The sequence below is a fragment of the Ovis canadensis genome, chromosome 23, assembly GCF_042477335.2.
Source record: "Ovis canadensis isolate MfBH-ARS-UI-01 breed Bighorn chromosome 23, ARS-UI_OviCan_v2, whole genome shotgun sequence".
Lineage (NCBI taxonomy): Eukaryota > Metazoa > Chordata > Mammalia > Artiodactyla > Bovidae > Ovis > Ovis canadensis.
This window is the reverse complement of record NC_091267.1, coordinates 64,224,424-64,248,222: the sequence shown is the minus strand read 5'-3', so window position 1 is coordinate 64,248,222 and position 23,799 is coordinate 64,224,424. Positions and strand designations below refer to the sequence as shown.

The following is a 23,799-nucleotide window of genomic DNA, read 5'->3' as shown; positions in this document are numbered from 1 at the left end:
TGAGGTGGCTGAATGGCATTGCCCACTCCATGGACGCGATGGACGTGAGTCTGAGTGAACTCCGGGAGTTGGTGATGGACAGGGAGGCCTGGCGTCCTGCAATTCATGGGGTCGCAAAGAGTAGGACACGACTGAGCGACTGAACTGAACTGAACTGATGACACCCTGGCTTATTGATATGGCAGGAAATACTCAATTTCTCAGAGGGGTGGATAAATTGAAGTAGAATTGTTGCACGACTACAAGGGCATAAAATAGAGCAAGGGAAGACATACCTTTGCCTTCTGTTAGAGTGTCTCTGTAGCACCTCAGGCAATTTAGAAAATCAGGCACTCATATTCAAGTTCATCATAAGAAACCAATTTCAGGGAGCAAGATATAATAAATTCAAAATAGGGTATCAATTTATAATTCAGAATTCAGGAAGTCTAACACTACTATTTTGTCCTTGAAATATGGCCAGCGTGAAGTGAATATTGAGCTATCATAAGGCAAAATACCATTTTCAAAGATTCAGCGTGAAAATAATCTATAAAATATATTAGTAACTTTATATTGATTGCATCTTGAAATGATATTTGGAATATACTGAACTCTTTATATGTATTAAAATTTCTTCCTTTATAACGGTGACACTAGAAACCTTAAAATTACATTACGCTGTTCACCTTCGTAAGACGACGCTAGTGATTAAGACTAACCTGGGGATGATTCCCTGAGGACATTCTAACCGGGGCGGAGGGAAAGGGGAGCAAGGGAGTGGGGGATGACAGTCACAGCCCGAGATGAAGGAAAGTAATAAGATTTGTTTTTAACAAATTATTTAAAAATAAATCGCTCTAAAATATACCCACTGTGTGGTACCACCCGGACAATACTGTGGGAAGAACGTCTTGGAGGAAGAAAAGCCCCCAAAGAACTGGAGTTCAGCATTGAAGGTTCCTGATGGAACCAACCGGGCTGGTATTGGAAGGCGAGCCGGCAGGGCGTGGGAGGGCCCCGCCCGGGAAGGAGGAGCTTCCCGGGGTGGTGCAGGGAAGGCCCAGGAGCCACGCGGCTCAGGAAACCACCCCCGCGGCGGGATAGGAGGACACCTCACTGGCCCCTCCTGCGATGACTCTCTCCCTAGGCCCTACAAAGAGGGAAAGCACCTCTTCAACCATGCCCTCTGGGCCCATGCCTACGCTACACCTCCAAAGCCGCCCCCACTGGGAACTGAAAGACCCCACCCAGGTGGGCCCCAAGGATGCCCAGGACCGCAGACGGCCAGGTGTGCGCTTGGACTGCACGCGCCTGCGCGAGAACCCCCTCCAGAAGGCTCCCAGTTTCAGCCCTAGGCGGCCTTGCTTTCGCCCCGCCTCCACCTGGCTACGTCACAAAGAGTGACGTGTAAAGCGAACAATCACAGTCCCTCTCCTCGTGAGCCAGTAGGGAACGGGGAGGGCGGGGTGGGGGGGAGGGCAGAGGACGGACGGAGAAGGCTTTGAGGGGCAGGCTCGTCCCGGTCACCCAATCAGAAAGCTCTGGGGAGGAGCGGGGCGGGGCCCAAGAAGCGGGTGGGTGGGGTGGGGCTAGGGACAGGAGTTAGAAGGCCGCGGGGAGGAGAGGGCGGGCTCCCGGAGATTAAAAGCGGCCAATCAGAGCGCGCCGGCTTCCTTAGGAGAGCGGCGTGGGGCGTCGCCGCCGCCGCCGCCGCCGCGCGCGCCGGGGGCTGGTTGAGGCCATGAAACAAAAGAATCCCTGAGAGGGGAGCCGCGGCCGAACCTCCTTCAGCCCGCCCCGCTGCCGTCCCCACCCACCCACCTAGTTACCTGCCTCTGCCTCCTTCCCTTGCCCCTCCACCCCGCCCTCTTCGCTCTCCGGGCGGCCCTGGCGCTGCTTGGCCCGGGTCGCTCGGCCCCGCCACCTCCCCTGAGGAAAAGTGTTTGCGCGCTGAGCAGGGCCGGGGCCCTGTCCGCCATGGGGCTCGCCGCCCGCCGCGCCTGACGCGGCCGCCGCCGCCGCCGCCGCCGCCGCCGCCGCCATTGACAGCGCGCCGCCGCGATGCCGAGCGGCAGCTCCGCGGCCCTGGCCCTGGCGGCGGCCCCGGCCCCGCTGCCGCAGCCGCCCCCGCCGCCGCCGCCGCTGCCTCCGCCGCCGCCGCCCCCCGCGGGCGGCCCGGAGCTCGAGGGGGACGGGCTCCTGCTGAGGGAACGCCTGGCCGCGCTGGGCCTCGACGACCCCAGCCCGGCGGAACCCGGCGCCCCGGCGATCCGGGCCGCGGCGGCGCAGGGCCCGGCCCGGCGGGCGGCGGGGCCATCACCCGAGGAGCGGGCGCCGCCCGGCCGACCCGGGGTCTCGGAGGCGGCCGAGCTGGAGCTGGAGGAGGACGACGACGACGACGAGGAGGAGGAGGGGGAGGACGCGGAGCTGGACGGAGACCTGCTGGAGGAGGAGGAGCTGGAGGAGGCAGAGGAGGAGGGCCGGCCGTCCCTGCTGCTGCTGTCGCCGCCCGCGGCCGCCGCCTCTCAGACCCAGCCGATCCCGGGCGGGTCCCTGGGGTCGGTGCTGCTGCCCGCTGCCGGCTTCGATGCCCGGGAGGCGGCCGCGGCGGCGGCGGCGGCGGGGGTGCTCTACGGAGGGGACGATGCCCAGGGCATGATGGCGGCGATGCTGTCCCACGCCTACGGCCCCGGCGGCTGCGGGGCGGCGGCGGCGGCGGCCGCCCTGAACGGGGAGCAGGCGGCCCTGCTCCGGAGAAAGAGCGTTAACACCACCGAGTGCGTCCCGGTGCCCAGCTCCGAGCATGTCGCCGAGATTGTCGGTCGCCAGGGTGAGTGCTAGTGGGGGGTTGGCAGGGGGGTGTCCAGCCGGGCTGGGCCCCGGGCGTGGGTGGGGAGACGAAAGAAAGGAGCTTGGGGCTGCAAAGGCGAACCTGGCGAGGCCCCTAGGTTCACCGGGAAGGGGTGTGGGAGAAACCCGAGGGGCTGCCAGACGAGAAGATGGGTCACCTTGCGAACCCCCCGCCCCCAACGGTGTCCCTCTCCTCCTGCACGATACAAGGCGATAAGTTTCTCGAGCCACGCAGCCCGGCGGTGTCCCCTTGACTCGGCTGTATTCCTGGAACACCCCGGCTGGCGTGGCACCAGAAACAACCTGAGGTGGTAAAAGGTCGGGTCGGTTATGGATTCGGTGTCGTGCACGAAAAGCTTCGAGATCGCAAGTTTGCGCAGCCGACTACTGTCTTTGTAGAAAGCTCTCAGCCTGCCTTACGACGGCTTTCTGGGAAGAAGAAATTGACAGAAATGGAGGCTTGGAGGGGGAACGAAGCTCATTCGGGAGGGAAGAGGGGATGTTCAAGTGGTCGTTCTTACCGCCACCCCCTCTCCACCCCTTCGCTGTTCAGAAACTTAGCTTGTTAGCTAACTCTGTTGATCGATCTTAACGGTATTCCTATACATTTTAACTCGAAAAGACCGAGTGGCTACCTTTTAGAACGCTTTAGGGTAACACGATGAAGGAAAATTGGACAGTAAAGTAATTGAGTTAAGGAACTTTCTACGTTTATACAGTTTTTAGTAGATTCTCCTCACTTGCCAGCACACCAGTACTGCAGACAGACTCCTCCCACATTGTTCAGACAAAGGACCTATGTCTCAGATTCCAGGAGTAGATTTGTGAAGGTGGGGGAAGGGGATGCCCAGAGTACCTCTCTATCCGACATTTTTAGGGAAGGTCCTATGCTCTTTAGTGTAGCCCCCCTCCCCCCCACTTATTAAAGGAGTGAATATTCTCTGCAGCTGACTTATATGATTGAACCTGGTTGATGCATGTCTCTCTACTGTTAGGTTGAGAGCATTGTTGGGGTCAAATAAAAAGAAATGATGGCGCTGCTGCTTAAATGATCTCATCTTTCCCAAGTGGTCTAAAGTACACATAAATAAGGTCTGTCGAAATGGTGGTTTCAAATATCAGAGTTGGCTCATTTCTTAACTCTAGGATTTTAATATGAAAAATCCATCCATCTGAAATCTGGATGGAGGAGCCTATTTCAGACTGCCTGGTACTTAAAGACAGTGTTCAAAGCTGCTGCCATTCCCTTAAGAGTTTATTCCCATAGTTTGGTGAATAAATTTTGCCTGCCTTTTTTGTTTGTTTGGTTTGCTTTTGTTTTGTTTTTCCAGTACTGAAGATGCTAGTCAGGAGAGAACTGTTTCACCTCACATAGGATAAAATTATAACATCTCAAATTATAGATCCAGAATGAGTTGGTTATTCCATTAACAGCATCCGGGAATTGCTGTATATCAAGCTTACATTCTGCCAGGCATTTGAGTTTATGGCAGTTGGGAATGTGAGGTTTGTTCCAACTAACTTGCTGCCCTTAAGAAGCCAACAGTCTAATATAAACAACGAAGTGGCACTAATCTAATCTGTAATTAATGTCATTAACTATAGTGTGTGACAAAGTCGTACATGTATCAGCTGTGGAGGCCCTTGGAGAATGGATAGGACTTTAACAAATGGAAGGTGGAAGAAAGACTGAGGGACACGGTGAGGAGAGGTGGAGAAATAATCTCTAGGTACGGTTGGAAAGTTGTGAGGGGGACTGTTTGTTTTGATACTTAGTGTCTGATACTTAGCAGAGTGGGGAAAAGGCGATGGCAAGGTGTGTCCAGGCACTTCTAGGCTGGTATTTCCTCAGCACAAGTTGCTTCAGTTTGCCTATGGTGACAGTTCAGGATAACAAAGGAAAAGAACGCTTAGAGGCCAGTTTTACTAAGGGACGAGATACTGATAGCTTTTGTTTAGTTTAATATGAATTTCTGTCTTCTGTATTATACCCTATAAAGCATTGTAAAATGGCCCTTCATTAGGCAGACTGTTACCTTTTTACCACTCTATTATTTAAAAGTGAACTGAATTCCAGGTTTTTATCTTGCAGCAAATTATAGCAGTGAAATAAAGTTTTTAGTTTTTCCTCTTAGGGCAGAGCTTATTAGTTAATAAGGAAACGTGAATCTATTTATGTCTTAGGACATAGAGACAAGTTGCTGACTGTTTCTTTTGCACTTAATATTTTCCCAGAGTTGACAGTACTGTTAAAAGTATGTCATCATTCTCAAGATTATCTTATCTTAAGAGCAAAAAGTTTTACCCTTTTCCTGTTCCGACCCATTCAACTAGTGGATCATTGACCCCTTGGCCACCCCCACCCTCAGCAGCACCACTATAAAACCTGTAAAGTTATTTTCCCACTCGCACAGAGAACCAGGCAACTTCTAACGTTTGCATCCTTTTACAGTGTGATAATTTCCCCTTTCCCTAAGCCAATAAACAGGGCATATCATTTAATTTACTTCTTGCTTTGGAACAAAATTTTCTTCCTTAAGAATTATCCCTTCCTGCCGTTTTTATTCATTACCTGAAGTCATAATTTTCTGTTTGACATCTCTTAGTTGGTTTTGGAGATAATTATGTCACAGATGGAGACTTTTGTGACTTCAGCTCTGAAGCAGAGTAGGACAAATGGAATTCTGAGTCATATAGACTACCAGCTCATGTCGACGGCCTCCAGTTCCAGTGTCTTTCAGAGAAACAAGCGACTGCTTCTGATAGCCATGAAAGTTGGCAGTGTTGACCTCATATTTATACTCCCCAGCAGCATATGGTCATTTGCAAATGTTAAATTGGTCCCCCTTTTTAAGTTTGCTTCTCATTTTGAAACCAACAGTACTGGAAAATAAAGCCAGGAACTAAAGAGGCTTGTTGATAATCAAAGAAGCTCTGGAATGTAGACATCAAAAGTAAACCTGACAACAGATTTAAGCCCTAACTTTTAAAAAATGTAGGACCTGCGAGATACAGCCACAGCGGTTAACAGGACGTTTAATTTAATTTAAATCAGTGGACTTTGCTCCAATTTGTATAGTCATTGAGAAGCAGTTAGACTGAAAAATGAATTAAAGTACAACCCTACTTAACAATGGTATAAATAAATATTGAATGTCATAAGTTGAGTTGTTTTAAAGACTTGTAAAGGTTTTTTAGTACAGTTTAAGATCAATGTACATCTTAAACTATTTTCATGAGTGATTTCCTTGATGGTATATGTGTGTTCTCTAACCTAGTTGAGAAAAGCTATTTCTGGCTCTGCGTGTATGTGTCTGTGTGCGCGCGGGTGCACCTGTCCATGGTATTTTTCAGGCAAGAATACTGGATAGGTTGCCATTCCCTATACCAGAGGATCTTCCTGACCCAGGGATGGAACCCACGTTTCCTTGCAGGCAGATTCTTTGTTGCTGAACCATTGCGGAAGCCTCTCTTTGTTGTACACTCTGTCAAAAAATATCTAAGCTAATAATCTCAATATGTGAATATTTATGAATAATACATATGCTGATATACTGTACATTTTTTAAACATGTAAACAGTTTAAAAGGATGAATTAAAGGTGGAAATTGGAGTGTTTTGATATTTTCTCCTGCACCCCAGTGACTTTTCTTGTACCCTGTTTTGGCTATTACTGAGCTAGACTTTATAAATTTTTTTTCTTAATTGAGCTACTCTGTTTCCACTGATCCCCAGTGATTGTGTATATTGCCACTTTTTAAAACAGACAATATGACACATTGTTTTAGGTTGTCTTAAATACATCCTTGGGAGAATTTTCCCCAGTTTCCTACAGTGGAACAAGTTTTCAGGTTCTAAAAAGAGAAAGTTTGGTACTGTACATAAATTCCCTGTTTAAGAAGAAATATCTATTTCATGAGGAGAAATAGTTTCCGAATAATACTAAAGCACAATGTCTTTTTCTTTTGAGGGGAGGGTTGTTGGCATTCACTCTTCCAGGTACTATACTACCTGCCATTTAACTCTGGTAGGTGGTTATCCCCATTTTACAGACATAGAAACTGAGGGGCTAATAGATACTTTGCTCAGGTAGTGGAACTTGGGGTTAGACCAATTGTTTGATAATGGGGATAAAGTTCTCAATTTTGCATTGCTGCCTCAGTAAGCATCTTGCTCAGGAAGTATATTTTGGGTCAATTTCAGTCCTAAACGTGATTTAGGATGCTGTGTTTCTAATATGCATAGCTTAAAATATCATCACTGTCCAAATTTACTTAATAAAATTTTGGTGTCCAGAAGGCACACGCATCGTTCTAACATTCTATTTCTATTATGTCTAACTAGATATTCGCTATCATTTATAATTCAGAAAGTTAATTTGTATGTATATACATGCCAAAAAATTAAACATTGTCATTTTTTTAGACTTTAAGATCCAAATTATAGTTTATATTAGCTCTGGAACCTTGTTTTGCAGATGGGTGGGGAATCCACTGCCTTTTCTTCCTGCCTTATTCAGCTAATGAACTATTTTGATTCACTAAGGAGGAAATGGAAAATAAAGTGGTAATATAAGGGTGTGTTTTCTGCCCCCTGGTAGAAATGCCAGTGACCTAAAACTGATGCAGGGAGTCAAGTATTTGAGACCTATAGAGATTTCCTCAAGGAATAGTTCCAGCAATGTCTATGGGTTGGGATTCTAGATCTTACATCTTACATTTTCAAAGAAAGGTGGAGTTTAGTTATAAGATCGTGCTTAATAGTTATGGGTCTGGTTTTGAATTAATTTAATATTTGCACAGATGGAAGAATTTGTTGCTTGTGTCTTAAACTGATGACAAATTATTTTAGAATATATGTTTTACTATAAAAATATGTGTTGAAAGCTGTCCCAAATTGCCCTTAGCAGTCCTTGCTCAGCTGTGATATGTTGGAAAGAGATAGCAATCAGAAGTTAAACTTCCTAAATTCTGATTACTCTGTGTCAGTAAGTCACTTTGTGGCCTTGGACAAATCACTCCCTAGGATTCAGATTCCTCTTCTTCAGCTGGGTATAGGCGTATCTACAGTACCTCTAGGGACTGTGAATTGTACACATATAAATTGACATACATGAAACTAAATGATAAACGCATACTACTGTTGTTAAGTTAAATCTGAAATTAATTGTTCGTCTCGTTCACCTTTTCTCTGCTTTAGCAGACAGTTTCACACATTACTGTATCCTTCTAATGTGACGGAACTGAAAGGAACTGATATCTAAATGCCTGTTAGACACATGGCACTTCTATCCAGATAGGCATGAATGATGCTGTAATAACAAAGAACCCCAACATCTCAGTATTAAAATGACCAGCAATTTATTTCTTTTTCACAGGGGCTCTGCTCATTTTGGTCATTCAGGGTCTTAGACCAGCAAAGCAGCCACCATTTCAAGTGTGGCTGGTCTTCCTCTCTTTGCCTGAAGGATGAGACGGTGGTGTAGCACACATCGGTCTTTAAATGTTAGACCTGAAGTAGCGTGGTGATCACATCCACTCATGTTTCATTAATCAGAACAAGTTATCTGGCCACTCCTAACTTCAAGTGGGTGAGAAATTGCATTACAATCATGTGCCCACAGGAGAGAGCCAGAATGTTCATGAACAGCCATGATGACTATCACAGTATTAAGTCTATGGGATTGTGGCTGAATTTTTTTAGTGTAATTTATGCCTTAATAGCATTTGTAATTTCAACTCAAAATGAAACAGAGAGAGATAAAAATGTTCATAAGATACTAAATAGGAAAGTGTGTTTGCAATTTAAAACTCCTTGAGGAACTTCCCTGGCAGTCCACTGGTTAAGACTCTGGGCTTCCACTACAGAGGGCTCATCTGATCCCACAACCCACATGCTGTGGTAAAAAAAAAAAGAACACAAACTCCTTTAGGAAACTCCAAAGAGATTATGAATAATCTATTTTAAAACCTCATTGATCTTCAGGTGATTCTAAAATGATATGTTTATCAAACTGCATCTTAGTCCTTCCCAAATGGCTTATATACCATGATGCCTGTTTAGTCTTTAACTCTTCTCCCCATACTACCATTAGGTACCCTATAGACATTTATAGTGATTACATATGATATTTAAGCTTTTTAAATTATTTTCTAACATTAGTAATACCAAGCCAAACTATACTAAATTGAATATGTACAGTGCAGTGTTATTTTGAATCCTTTTGAGTCTTTATTTCAGTGATTGATTCCAAGAATTCTAAGTTACACTACATAGTTGTACCACCTCTTTCATGCCAGGGTTCAGGATTTAAGAACAATTCATGTGGGCATGGCTTGTTGCCTTTGTCCAATAAGCAGAAACTGCAATTCATTGTATGCCTGGTTTGACCATAAGTAAAGTGGTATCATGCAATAAAATAAAACTAGGCCTTAAAATAATAAAGAAAATTATTTAACGAATTGCAGATATAGTTGAAGATAAGCATAAAGCTTCATCTTAAACACAGTTAGAGAAGAGTGGAGAGGGACTAGTTGCAAACTTCTAGAAGGTTACCAGTGTAAAATGTTTGCCCTTTGGGCTGACCTCCTTTCTATACCGCTGTCCCCTCGCCTTTGGCTTATCTTCTACCTTTCTACCAGTACCTGCAGCAAGGACATTGAGCTTGGAGTTAAACTTGTTTAGAGACATGGTTTTACCATTTGTTGCCTGTGACCATGGACAAATCACTTAAGCTCACTGAGTCTCAGTTTCCTCTTGGGGAAAAAACTTGTTCCATCTATAGTCTGAAAGAGAATCATTTACACATGAATCTGATTCCATTATATAGTTCCCAAACAGAAGTAATTCTGAGTTTCTATTAACATCCTCTAATGGACATGAACATAATTTTAAAATCCCCAGTTAGGAAAATTGTTCTATCTCTCATCTCTAATTGACACCCACTTCTAGGTGTCACAGGTTTAGTGAAAGGCCAAATGGAGCCCTTTTTTGTTACGTATGTGGATCCTCTTGTCTAAATTAAGTGAAAAAGGAGAGGGGGGGGATTTTAAATTTAGTTTAACCTCTGTTTTTAAAAATACCTCATATATTTTAGGAATTCTCCACTTGTAAGAATCAACTGGGAAAAGAAGGCAGGTTGAGAAAGTGGTGGCTTTAGGGAATTGGGGCATTTCAGAGACGTTAGTTTGTAACTTTGGGCAATTCTTGGCTTCAGTTTTCTCCACAAATAAAGTGAGATTGGACTAGATTATCTCTTGTAACTCTTATATTATCTTTGCCCAAGAAGAGTTCCTAAAATCATGTAAACCAGATTTAAAATTACCAATTAGATTGACTTCAACATATCTCCTCCCAGTTTTGTAAAATTAATATCTTAAACATATTTTTCATAATCTAAATATAAGTTTTATCTTTAGGATTTAAGGATTTAATGTTTTTAACTTCCTAGAGAAAATCTACTCACTTGAGTTTTTCTTTAAAAATAATAACATTTAAATGTGTCAAGTAGTATGTCATCTCATTTGATCCATTCTTATTGCAACCATACAGATAAGGAAACAGGTCTGTGGAGACGTAAGTAACTTACCTAGGGTCTCAAGCTAATAGAATTAGAGACTTCAGTGCTCTCAACTCTGTAAGTGGTAAACAAGCAGACAAAGCAGCGAGGATATAAAGGACTTGAACAGAACACCGCCACAAGCCAGTGGTATAAGAAGAGAAAATGATCGATCAGTATCTGTACATGAACACGTATAGACGACAAATCCTTTTGATGCTTGAAGTTGGATACAGGTCAGTGAGGGCAGAACTGAATCTCAGTCGTCTTAATCTCGGTTAAATTACCTGAAATGTAGCAGATACTTGCTGTTTATTTTTTTGAACTGAACTGTTGGACTAGAGACTTGCCATTTTAGTATTTATCACTATAGTTTTCATATTGTGAGGTTTTCTTTCCTCTTGCCTTTATCTCCAACCCTTTACCTGAGGAGTCAGTCAACCAAAAGTTGTTTGGATCTGTTTGTTCTAGATGCTACTTGACTTAGGGTATTATATGTCTGTATGAATACTGGTAATAAGCAAAACTAAAAAGTCACATAAAACTGAAGTGTTGACGAAGTGATATCTGATGTGAAACCGTATTCTTAACAAAATTTCAGCAATTTTTGACTGGAGCTGCAAGAGGGACCCTTAACAGGGAAAGGAAAGCTATTTCTGTATTGTACATTTAAGAATCTATTACGTTGTTAATCTAAACGGTTTATTTAAATGTTGAGTTAAGTTGTGTGTGTAAGAAGCACTCTTACTGGGTTTATCTGATATTCACCAGTCTTTGAAGCTAATAATACTGAAAAATTGAGTCCTTATAAAATTGTAGGAGCTTTTGAATAGCCTGTCAAGATTATTCCAAGAGGAAAGGGTCTTACTTATATGTACAATCATTTAAGAATATGATCCCCCCTCATTAATTCTAATATATCATGAAATATACATATAAAATAATGTGTTTCTCTAATGCTTTTAGAGAAAAATAGTATGGAGTAGTGAGAGGAGTGTGGAGACAACTTGTGTTTGAGGTCGGGCTTTCCAGCTGGGAGAGCTTTCCAACCTCTTTCAGTTTGTTTCCCATCCTTCCTAAAGCTATCAAGCTAGTCATCACTCTGTTACGATGATTAAATGAAAACATAGGAGAGTTTTGAAAACTGAAAAGTGCTCTACACGTTTATTATTTCAAAGGCAAGCCTGTTGGCTCATTTTACTTATGAAATACTTGAACTGGTGGGGGTGGAGTGGGGAGAGGGGCTAGAAAGCCTAAAAAGCTCTCCTTTACTGAGCACCTACTTGAATAACGGGCACTGAGATTAGTATTTTAATACGTTATTTCATTTAATCTTTGCAACAACCAAGTGAGAGAAGTAACTTTCATTACAGTTTCTGGGCTTTCCAGGTGACACTCAGGTGGTCTTCAGGGCAGGTGGTAAAGAAAACCCGCCTGCCAGTGCAGGAGAGCATTTAAGAGACATAGATTCAATCCGTAGGCCAGAAAGATCCCCTGGAGGAGGGCAGGGCAGCCCACGCCAGTACTCTTGCTTGGGACATCCCATGGACAGAGGGCCTGGCCTGTTATGGTACATAGGATCGCCAAGAATCAGACATGACTGAAGCAACTTAGCACACACCCAAGAAGGAGAGAGAGAGGTTTAGTGGCCTGTTAAGAGTTCACAAAGGTGGTTCGTGATGGTCTCCTCAAAGTCTTGTGCTTCCAGCTGTTACTCAACCTGCTTTTCTTGAGGAAAGCAAGGCTAGATGTGTATACATGTGAGATTGTCCCACGTGCTTTATAGCTTACAGAAATAAGTGATTTTGTATGTCCCAGGAGAAGAGGGACTTGGTCAAAAATAAAAGCATTGGAAGGACGTAGAGGTTGAATGACCTAACATTAAAACCACAAGCAAACTGGTGGTAGATTAGAGCCCAGTCCAGCAGATAATCAGTGTTTTGATCCTTACATTTCCTTTAAACTAGACCTTGGAATAGTATTAGTAAGCTGTAGCTGTGATAGTAATAGTCATATCTATATTTGTATTACTCTTGAGTTCATAGAGCCTTCAACACACAGTCTCATCTTTTCCAATGACTGTGTTTGTTACTCAGAAGGTACACGGTGAGGGGGCAGTGCTAGGAGGATTTTCCAGGTTATTTAGGGAAATATCTGAGTAGAGACAGGAGGAACCAGCCACGTTTAGGGGATGATGAAGTCTGGGAGAAGGTAGGTGATGGCCACTTAATTAGGAGAAGGATGGGGACAGGGAAGTGGGATGGGGAGGTAATTTTTAATATCAAGCCCAGCATTCTAATTTTCTTGAAGGTAAAAAGAACTACTTCACTCTCCCCTCCCTATTTTTATTAAAGCGGGTATGTTTGTATATGTGTGTATACATTGATTTCCCTTTTAAAATAAAACCTCTTGGGGAGAATTTCTGAAGAAAGATATACCTGAGGATGACCCACAGTGAAAATATACAGACCTTAGCTTTGGTGTGTTTATAAGGGTTTTAGCTTTTAATATTTGTAGCTAATGTATGAAATGAGTGGAAAATAAAGTGAATTTTATTTCTGGAAAACAAAACGCTCTGTCGAAAATCAGCAACACTTCACATAGCATTTGGGGTTCCTTTCTTCAAAAAACAAAACAAGTTCTTTGCACCTACCAGATAGAATTTAAACTCCCCTGCCTTTGTTAAACTAAATCATCCCCCATCTGACTTGCTCCCCTAGCATTCTGCCCTCCAGTTACTTAAAGCTCCCATAGCACTGAGCCAGGTGTGGTATCCAGGCTGCCATCTTGGGCTCTCAATTCCTGCTTTGGCACTTCCAGTTCTCTTGACTCTCCTTTCCACCTGACAGAACCACCTTCTTCAAACCTAAGTTCAAATGCGTTTGAGGCCTTCTCTCGCCTTCCGTAAGCAGTAGAGCCCTGTCCTGGTCTGTGCTGCCACTGCTTTGTATGCCTGTTTTCATTACAGCAAGTTACCTTGTCTCAGTATTGTTTTCATGACTGTTTCCTTTCTACACTGTCAGCTCCTGGAGAGCAGAAATTATTGTAGTTTCTGTATATCACCTGGAATTAGCCACCTGCACCTTTATAGGGCACTTGATACTTGAATTGGTAAGTTGAAGCATCAGGCTGGTGGATGTTCTGGGCCGAAGGAGGAGTGGTTTAGCTAGGAACACTTGGTCACATCCCACAGGACAAGTGGAAATGAGGTTTACTTGTCCATTTCTTACCAAATCACTCATCTCTCAACATAAACACCCTGTCTTCATTATCACCCTGGCTTACATATTTCTTTTCGACCTATTTTGATTTTTATCAGTGGTTTATCCCTTCACCCTACTTCAGTGCCTGTGATCCCCAAACTTTTCTTGTACTTGTATCTCGCTACTGCTCTGGACAGTGGGTCACTATTCTTGGGTTAGGGTTTAAGATTTTTCTGAATCCAATACTTTCCTTTGCTCAAAAGCCAGGGGCCTGGGAGAATGGAGAAATAATTGGAGGAACAGGAAATTGCTGTTGTGGTAGGCAGAATAAATCCCCTTTCCCTGAAGATGCCTACACCCTATATCCCCGGAAACTCTATGTAGATGTAGAGTATGGACCTTGAGGTGAAAAGGTTATCTGAGATCAGCTGGGTGGGTCCAGTGTAATCACATGAGTCCTTCAGCACAGAACTTTCCCAGCTGGGTCAGAAACGAGATTGGGAGAGATTTGAAGTACAAGAAGGGTTCAGTCCCCATTGCTGACTCTGAAGATGGAGAGACAGGGCCACAAGCTATGTTGGTGGCCTCCTGAGGTTGGGAATGGCCTTGAGCAGACAAGACAGCGAGAACACAGGGAGCTCAGCCCTGTGATGATAAGCAACACAATTCTACCAGTAAGCCAAGTGAGCAAGCTCTTCCCTGGAGCTTCCAGAGAGGAACGCAGTCCTGCAAACACCTTGATTTTAGCCCTGTTGAAACCCATGTTAGAACCCGCATCAGAAGTGTAAAATAAAAAATTTGTGACATTGAAAGCACTGTGTGAGGTAACTTGTTATTGGCAGCATTAGAAAACTAAAGCAGATAATAAAAGTAAAGAACAGAACAAGGTTTCTGGATTGAGGCCTCCATTGTCCTCTTAAGCTCTCAGCTCCCAGAGGCCACCTACAGTTCCTTGCCATGAGGCCTCCACGGGCAGGTCAAGCGTAGGTTGCTTTCTTCCAAAAAAGCCAGAGCACATCTGACGACTTCTGCAGCCCACTGGAGAAAGCTCTTCCAAAGAACTTGTGATTAGGTCAGGCCCACCCCTGCGATCTGGATCATCTTCCTGTTTTAAGGTGAATTGATTTGGACTGTAATTATATCGACATTGCAGACTGTAATTTTGTATCTGACTCTTCTAAGTATATCATTCCACATGTTTCATGGAATTAAAAAGCGGCCTTAAAGGTCTAGTCTAGTGCTTTTAAGCTTTTCTGTGACACTCCCCCTTCCCCATCAAAAGAACATATTATTTTGCAGTCAATGACAACATATTTCATCAAAACATTTGGAGCCTATTAATGCAAACCATGGTTTGAGAAACACTGAAGACCATTTCAATTCCTTTTCTTTAAACTCCTCTCCCAGCAACAAAGGCCCTCTCCCTTATAACTGCTCAGGCAGCTGGTAGGAGACACTCTACCCTGGGGAAGCCAGACCCAACCTTTTGCTATACCAGGAAGTGAGAAGACCAGAATTCTGGCTGCAGCTAAAGAGTTTTAAGGTGAATCACAGCCCTAGCCACAGTGATACAGAAAGGGGAAATGGGTTCCTTAAGGAGGGAGGTAAGTTAGAGACTTTATTGGGGGAATTTACTTCCAAATCAAAATAAAATGGTAACCATGAAAGTCATTAGTGCTGTCCTGGTTCTTAATCTCTACACAGTCTGGTATACAGCTTGCCATATATTTATTTGTAGCTATGAGAAAACAATTGTTAGTCCCTACCTCTTAGACTTAAAATGCTTTATTCAACTTTGAGGTTATGAAATCATTTACCCTGCTGTTCATAATTTTTTTTTTCTAAATCTCACAACTAATCAAAAGTCTGATTGATGTACTTATTTAATCTAGTAAAATCTGTCACTTCTTCATCTCTAATTTTTAAAATTTTCTAACTTAACAACATTTCTTAAAAAAAATAATGCATTTGTATGGTTCCAAAATTTGTAAGAATTTAAAAGTATCAGGGAAATTAAGTCACCTTCCTACCCTGTTTCCCTTAGTCTCCCAGTTTTGTGACTACAAAGTATTCCCTTACATAGCTGTACCAACTTCCCACTAATACAAATAGGAATACAGAGGTTATTCGTGCCTGGGCAAGTATTCCTACAGACTTGATTCTGTGAGTGGGATTGCAGGGGCAGAAGGATGCAGGAAGTTGTGATTTTGATGGGTAGTGCATACTGCCCTCAGGCAGTTTGTACTCTGCAGCTAAGTATGAGGGCTTTCCCCCCATTCTTACTGGCACTGTTTGTTTTTGATATTTGACAGTCTTATAGGTGGGAAATGACCCCTCAATTCGTGTTCAGAGCCATTTATGTTTCCTTTTCTATGAGCTATTTTACCTATTTTTTCTGTGGTTTTTGGTGTTTTGAGATAAAAGGGCAAGTATATGGGTACCTGTGTAAGAGAAATTAGCCATTTGTGATGTGAATTGTAAATAATCTTTTTTTTAGCTTGTTTTTGCTAAGTAGGCCTTTTGGGCAGGGTAGGCTATCTTACATCCCTATCTCAGAGGTAGTCCACATTCTGTCTTCTCTGGCTTCGTAATGAGACTATCAAACACATTTTCATTAGTAACAACCATAGGCTCAGTAGTATCCGATTTAGGCGTGTGCGTATTTGTCGCTCAGTTGTGTCCAACTCTGCAACCCTATGGACTGTAGCCTGCCAGGCTTCTCTGTCCATGGGGATTCTCCAGGCAAGAATACTGGAGTGGGTTGCCATGCCCTCCTCCAATATTATACCTACTGGGTATCAAACAAAGTATTCTACTAAGGTTCATCTGACAGTTGGTTATTGTCTCAGAAGCATTTTGAGAAGTTTCTTAATTTAGCTTTCTAAGGGTTGAGAAGGGCCAACCCTAGACCCTCAAGCTAACTCTCGGTTGGTCCTTAATAGAGTTTGCCAAGTATTTATCTCTAGGATGACCAGGACCCTCTTTGTTAGAAATGTGTGATTCTAGCAGACTGCCTTCTTGTTAGGTTATAGTGCAGAGAAGAATCTCATATATCCAAATAATGATAGTAACTCTTCTGAGGGTGCAATAGGAAGAATTAGGTGTTCTCACCACCCCTTCAGACTTTCCTAGGAGTGTCTCCATCAGTCACACACTGGCCAATGGAAATGATTGTAGTTCTCGGCCTCAAGCAACACCACCTCTGCTGCATGAGAGTTTCCTAGATTCAGCCTGCGTGAATGATAAGTGGATGTGGAAGTTTTATGGTCTTCTAAGTCACTTTCTGTGGTGGAGCAGAGTAGGAATAGATTTTCCTATACTCAGAAGTCACACTGTCAATTTAATCTTGTAGTTCATTGTAGATATAAACTTACAGTGGCACTCTGTAATAACTTGTGTTTTACAGTAGTATAACTTAGACTAACTGTAGTAACTTCTTGCTAGCCCCCAGCCCACCCTGTCCCTCTGCCCTTCTCAGCTCCTCCAGTTCCTCCACTAAGTACATTTCTCGCAGTTTTGCTTTAAGCTGTACCACCCGACCCACCCCCACCCCCCTGGTCTTCTCAGATACAACCTTCAGGTTAAAGTAAACCTGACTCAGGGAAAGGAGCAAAAGCTTCACGGAGAATAAGGCACCTAATAAACGAAAATCTGAAGGGCCATCAGGAATTAAGCAGAGCTGGTAGCAAAGGGGCTGATCGTGGAAGCAAGGAGTATGGATAGGCGATGAATATGGTGGAAGCACGCCACAGAGTTGAAGGAGTGAGGAAGGGGAAAGGAGGGGTAGGGGATAAGGCTATAGAGAGGTAGGTCCAGGCACAAGGCCAGCTTCTGCGTGCCGCACTGTCTGGACTTTATCCTTATGGTAAGAGGGAGTCATTAAAGCCTTATGCAAATAAGTGAGCCTTCGATCGGCGCTTTTCAGGAAGCATCATCTACCTAAAGTGGAGGTAGAGAGCTGATTGGAATGAGGCGAGAATGGAGGAAAGGAGACCTATTTCAGGTGGGGTCGAGGGTACTAGTGCAGTCACACAAGTTAGGAATGATGTCCAGAAAGAATTAGCTTTTGTACATTACGGATTTGTTGAGGGCAGGAAAAAAAAGTTTTAAGAAAACCATCTGCTCAGGTTGTGGCGTGTGTTTTTCAGTAGCATCTAACTGCTTTATTTTGAGAAACTAGGAATAGCATGATACAGTCACGAGAAGAAATCTGTTCTGGCAAGCTTCACATTAAGGTCTTTGAAAAGCATAACCCCAGAGTCTTATGCCTTAGTGTGTATCTGGCATCTTAAGTTACTGTTCGAAACCCTCCAATGTTACACAGTTGGCACTGGTGATGGCTGATTACTCCAAAAAGTAATCTTTGGGTAGTTATACATATGTATCTCAGATATTTTATTTATTTAACTTAAATATACTTAGGATTTAGAACCAAAGCCTTTTATTTGAGAATGGGACTGCCAGCCATTATAGTCCTTCAATAAAACCACACCCAATGACCATACTCCATACAATTTCCAATATGTTTCTTTTGAATTTAGCAAGAACTTCACAATGAACACAGAATTACTCTGGGTCAGTTTTTTTACCCCAAGATTTTACAGTTGTCTCACCCATAGTTCAACAGCATCTTTTTTTTTCTTTAAGTACTCATCATTATTGAAATTTTTAAAAATAATCAATTTTGATACAAATTCCATGTCTTGTATTTATATATCACTGCTTTATGTAATTATTAATTTAGTTAATGCATGAGTTCAGTTAGCATAAACAGATGGGGATAAAGACAACTGATTCTTAGTTAAGCCTGAAATCCAACTGATGGAACAGAAATGAGATGATGTGCTAACTTTGAGCACTTTGCTATTGTCATCAATTGAGTTTTACAGAGGAGAGAATGATGTTGAAGTAAAATGACGAGACAGTTAAGTGGAAGTCAGTTGGAGAACTTCTATCATCAGTATAGTTCTGTGGAATTTGAGGTTCTAGGACCAGTAACAAAGACTATAGACTATGAAGTCAGACTAGGTTTAACGGTGGCTCTGCCTCTTACTTGCTGAGTGAACTCAGGCATGTCACACAATATTTCTGCGCTTTATTTTCCTTAGCAATAAAAGGAGTGTAACAGTCTCATCCTTAGGGTTGTTATGTAGATTAAATAAGATGATAGGTATCGTCTGACATTGTACATTAATATTTTTTCTTTGCCACCAACACCCTGCAAGGTAGTAAACTATTAGTGTTCTGAAAGTCAAATCCACTCATAGTGTAGCTGGCCTATTTCTTGCATCATTCGCAATGACTAATAACAAGAGGAGGAAAAGTATAAGCCTGTCCTCTGAGTTAAAGGCCTTCAGTGGAGGCGTCTCCTCTTTGCTGAGAATGAGAGGTCACAGGAAAGTACCCTCAGGACCCAGGAGTCATAGTGGAACTAGGAAAGCTTTATCAGCATTTAGTGATAAGAAATATGCTCAGACTTAAAGAGGGACGGAAAAACTGCCCCAAACCAGACTGTTATCCTGAAAGGAGCTTTCTGTAATTTGTCTTTTTCAATATTGTTGAAGTAGATGTTGATACTTAAAAAATATTTTCTTTCTAACAGGTTGTAAAATTAAAGCGCTGAGAGCCAAGACGAACACGTATATCAAAACACCGGTTCGTGGTGAAGAGCCCATTTTTGTTGTCACTGGACGGAAAGAAGATGTTGCCATGGCCAAACGAGAAATCCTGTCAGCTGCAGAGCACTTCTCCATGATTCGTGCATCTCGAAACAAAAATGGCCCTGCCCTGGGCGGGCTGTCCTGCAGCCCTAATCTGCCGGGTCAGACCACCGTTCAAGTCCGAGTGCCCTATCGTGTCGTAGGGCTGGTGGTCGGACCCAAAGGAGCAACCATTAAAAGAATCCAGCAGCAGACCCACACGTACATAGTGACTCCGAGCAGGGACAAGGAGCCCGTCTTTGAAGTGACAGGGATGCCCGAGAATGTTGACCGAGCCCGAGAAGAGATTGAGATGCATATTGCCATGCGCACGGGAAACTACATTGAGCTCAACGAAGAGAATGACTTCCATTACAACGGTACCGATGTCAGCTTTGAAGGTGGCACTCTGGGCTCTGCGTGGCTCTCCTCCAATCCCGTTCCTCCTAGCCGCGCCAGAATGATCTCCAATTATCGAAATGATAGTTCCAGTTCCCTGGGAAGCGGTTCCACAGATTCCTACTTTGGAAGCAATAGGCTGGCTGACTTTAGTCCAACAAGCCCATTTAGCACAGGAAACTTTTGGTTTGGAGATACACTACCTTCTGTAGGCTCAGAAGACCTTGCGGTTGATTCTCCTGCCTTTGACTCTCTACCAACATCCGCTCAAACTATCTGGACTCCGTTTGAACCAGTTAACCCACTCTCTGGCTTTGGGAGTGATCCTCCTGGTAACATGAAGACTCAGCGTAGAGGAAGTCAGCCATCTACTCCTCGTCTGTCTCCTACCTTTCCTGAGAGCATTGAACACCCACTTGCTCGGAGGGTTAGGAGCGACCCACCTAGTACAGGCAACCATGCTGGCCTTCCAATATACATCCCTGCTTTTTCTAATGGTACCAATAGTTACTCCTCTTCCAACGGTGGTTCCACCTCTAGCTCACCTCCAGAATCAAGACGAAAGCACGACTGTGTGATTTGCTTTGAGAATGAAGTTATTGCTGCCCTAGTTCCATGTGGCCACAACCTCTTCTGCATGGAATGTGCCAACAAGATCTGTGAAAAGAGAACGCCATCATGTCCAGTTTGCCAGACAGCTGTTACTCAGGCAATCCAAATTCACTCTTAACTATATATATATACATAAATACTATATCTCTATATGGACTCGTAAAGGCATGGGTATAATGGTACCCCCAGTAAACTTCCTAATGAATTCTTATGACTGTTATCAGGCTTTATTGGGATTAGGCTAAAGTTGTTAGTAAACTTATAAAAGGCTGCTATGGTAACACTAAACCTAAGTGGTCTCTTGTCTTAGTTTGGTTTGAATTATTAATCTTATCCTGTAGACCCAGAGACATAGCTTGTGTAAGAATTGCTAAAGCTGATGTTCAACTCGGCTGAGTGAAGATAATCATAGGTTATGTGAACCTATGAGAAAAGTGTATACGTCTAAGATTTCCAAATGATGGGTCCCAAAGCCTAACCACATTAAGAGTTTATGGAGGGTACGCGGCATTACAGATGACTCAGACACTTCCAGGGCTGCCTTCTTTACACTGCCAGTTTTGACAAAACAGGTCCGTTTGTTTTTTATTTTACAACAACTTATGCCTAATTCTGCAGGATTGCAAGTAACTTTTTAATGCATTGTGGTTACTTATTGGTAATAATAGGGCTGATGGCAGTTTACTCGATCACTGGTTATAATTTGGGACAAAAACTGCTACATTGACCTTCATCTCGCCCAGAGTGCTCCTGGCTGGTCTGATCAGTGGAGCAGGAATGCAGTTGTATCGATCGTGAATTCCTACCCATTGCCTCCCTCGGTGAATGTGGAAATGGCCACCTGGGTTTTTCCATTCCAGGAAAGGCTTTGGGGTGCACCTGCATTGGCTAATAATTGAGGATACGAACATTCCATTCATTAGTCTGATCAAGCTATTGATTAATTTTTAGACTATAGATCAAAATGTGAAACATTTTATGTTCAATCCATATTTGTCTTGCACATTATAAATGTATTTTTATTTTTTAGTAATTTAGGGGAGGGGGAGGGAGAGCGGGGTAACAATGCCCTTAGCATATTTACAGAAGCAGCTGTGACGACCTCCAATCAGTTTACTTCATTTCAAAACTTGTTTCCAATCACAAGGAAAGATTTCTTTAAGATACACTTTTTACATTTCACCTGTGGATGTCTGTGACTTTTCATCCTCAGTATGTTCCCAAATCTGCTGGCATTGAATGGATAAAACATTATACTGGTGGGTTTTTCTACTAATTATTTTTTGAAGCGTTATTTTCCCAACAAAAAAGAGCTTTTTTTCTCAGTATAACAAAAATTGAAATCCTATGTGTATTGAATAGTAAATAGACAAATTTTATTTTTTATTTCCACTTGAAGAGTTACATTTCATATAAAAGTTTACAAATAACGGTTTTTATTTTGATTTTTTCAGTATAAAAAATTGCCTTGATGGCATATTATGATGTAATGCTAATTGCTTGTAGAATAGTTAAATGTCAGTATTGAAACCTAATCTTTAGCTGCCGTCTTGTAGATACAAACGAATGTTCACCAAGCATGTATTTTGTATTTTGTTGCATTGTACACTGCAACTAATAAGCCAAGGAATCGACATATATTAGGTGCGTGTACTGTTTCTAAAAACCACAAACTAAGAATGATAAATTATCAATATAGTTTAGTATTTGCTAATTTTACTACACTCTTTTGTTATGTATATGTAGGGAAGTCATAGGGATTATAAATTCAATTTGAGTAAAGTTTAAAACCATATATTTTATGATAAAGGGCCTTTAACTTAAGATGGCCAAAGCACTGATATTATATATTTGCTGTAAAGAGAATTATAAGAGTTTTATTTTTCTGATATTAAAAGTTACTTAATAAAGACTTGTTTCCATTAACTTGAATGTATTCTCCTTGGTGTTTTTCATGTATTCCTTAGTTTACGCTGGAAGACTGCTACTTGCCAGAATTGAAAACGTCCTTTAACAAGAGTTTCTCCTCTCCCTAGCCAGTGATCCATGTTCTAGGTGTGGAATGTGTTGTAGCGTCTTTCTTTGAATAAGTGTCACATTATAATCTAGAGATTTGGCCAGTTTTAGATTATATAGTTGCATGTTTATATAGTTGACCACATAATCACTGTTAATCTAATATGCATAAAATAGTGATTTATACATATTAATGTTAACTAACGTCCTGAACTCAACTTAGACTTAGTTTTTATCCTTTGTTACAGATTGTCCTTTTATCACCAAAACTATAAAACTAATTTTTTCTAGTATGAAGGTGCGAGTTTTTAACTTTTAATTCTGAAGTACCTTCTGAAAGACTTTGTGGTTGATTAAAAAAATATATATATATTGCTCCATTAATGAAAATGACTTTGCTGACTAGAATAAATTGTTGCTTTTTGGTAAAAAGCAAGAATAAAGACACTTCTGGATTGTTTTACTGAAACCAAAATTCTGTCCTTAGTACTTAGGGGTATTACACAGCCATAGGAAATCTTTCCATCATAAGTTTTGAACAAATTCTCAGGCTGTGCTAGATAACTCTGGAATGTATAGATTTGGTGATGGGCAGGATCATTGCCCTGTGGAATTATTTCACTCATTTTAGGATTAGCCTCCAGAAGTATGAAAGTCAGATTATTTGACTATGTTGTAGTTTTACAATTCCAGCATAGACTGAGAGGTGAATATGAATTTTAACTTGCACATAGTATAAGGTCAAGATCTTTCAGAGGACCTTGAAAATAATCTCCAAGGCTTTCCTTGCCAAAACTTTGTCTGAAATTAATATCAGCAAAATTGATAAACACTTTTCCAAGGTCTCCGTCTGAACCTGCCTTCCCTCATATGCCTACATCCATTTTCTTGTTTAAGGAAGTACCAGGAGAGGGCCTCCATGGACCCCGTGGACCAGTGTTAGCAGAGAATTGTTGCACCATACTGGATAATCTGCAGTGTGGATAATCAAGGATTAGACAAACCTGTTGAAAACTTGACATTATTTGTTTACACGGCCTTAGAGGCTAGATGCGAAGCTGCAAATGTGAGGATCAGATAACAGCTTAGTTATAATGTTATGTGACTCTATAAAGGAATTTATCAAAGTGTCCACTTGCAAAATAGGTTTTTAGCAAGAGTGAGAAAGGCTAGAAGAGTTAGGTTTAGAAAATAGAACAGGAATGTTATTACACTTCAAGTTATTCTTATCAGTGGATGTGTTAGCATAAAAACAGACACATCCTCAATCTGCTACCAACCTCCCCTCAAATATTCTCCCTTTCTCGTTCCAAAACTGTACAAATAATGCAGGATAGTGATATTTATAATACAGGCATAGCTCTGATACACCATGAGTTCAGTTCAAGGCCACCACATATAAAAGTTATTTATATTGGACTACAGTCTGTTCAGTGTGCAATTGCTATTGTATCAAAGGAACAGTGTACATACCTTAATT

The 23,799-nt window shown here is 42.4% G+C and overlaps 1 protein-coding gene across 1 annotated transcript; it reads left to right on the top strand.

The window, feature by feature from the left end:
* Nucleotides 1-1,717: 1,717 nt before the first annotated feature.
* MEX3C (mex-3 RNA binding family member C) lies at nt 1,718-22,235 on the top strand. Its single transcript, XM_069568594.1, has 2 exons — nt 1,718-2,812; nt 19,196-22,235. The coding sequence occupies exons 1-2, from the start codon at nt 2,044-2,046 to the stop codon at nt 20,419-20,421; spliced, it is 1,995 nt and encodes a 664-aa protein (XP_069424695.1). The 5' UTR covers nt 1,718-2,043; the 3' UTR covers nt 20,422-22,235.
* Nucleotides 22,236-23,799: the final 1,564 nt, after the last annotated feature.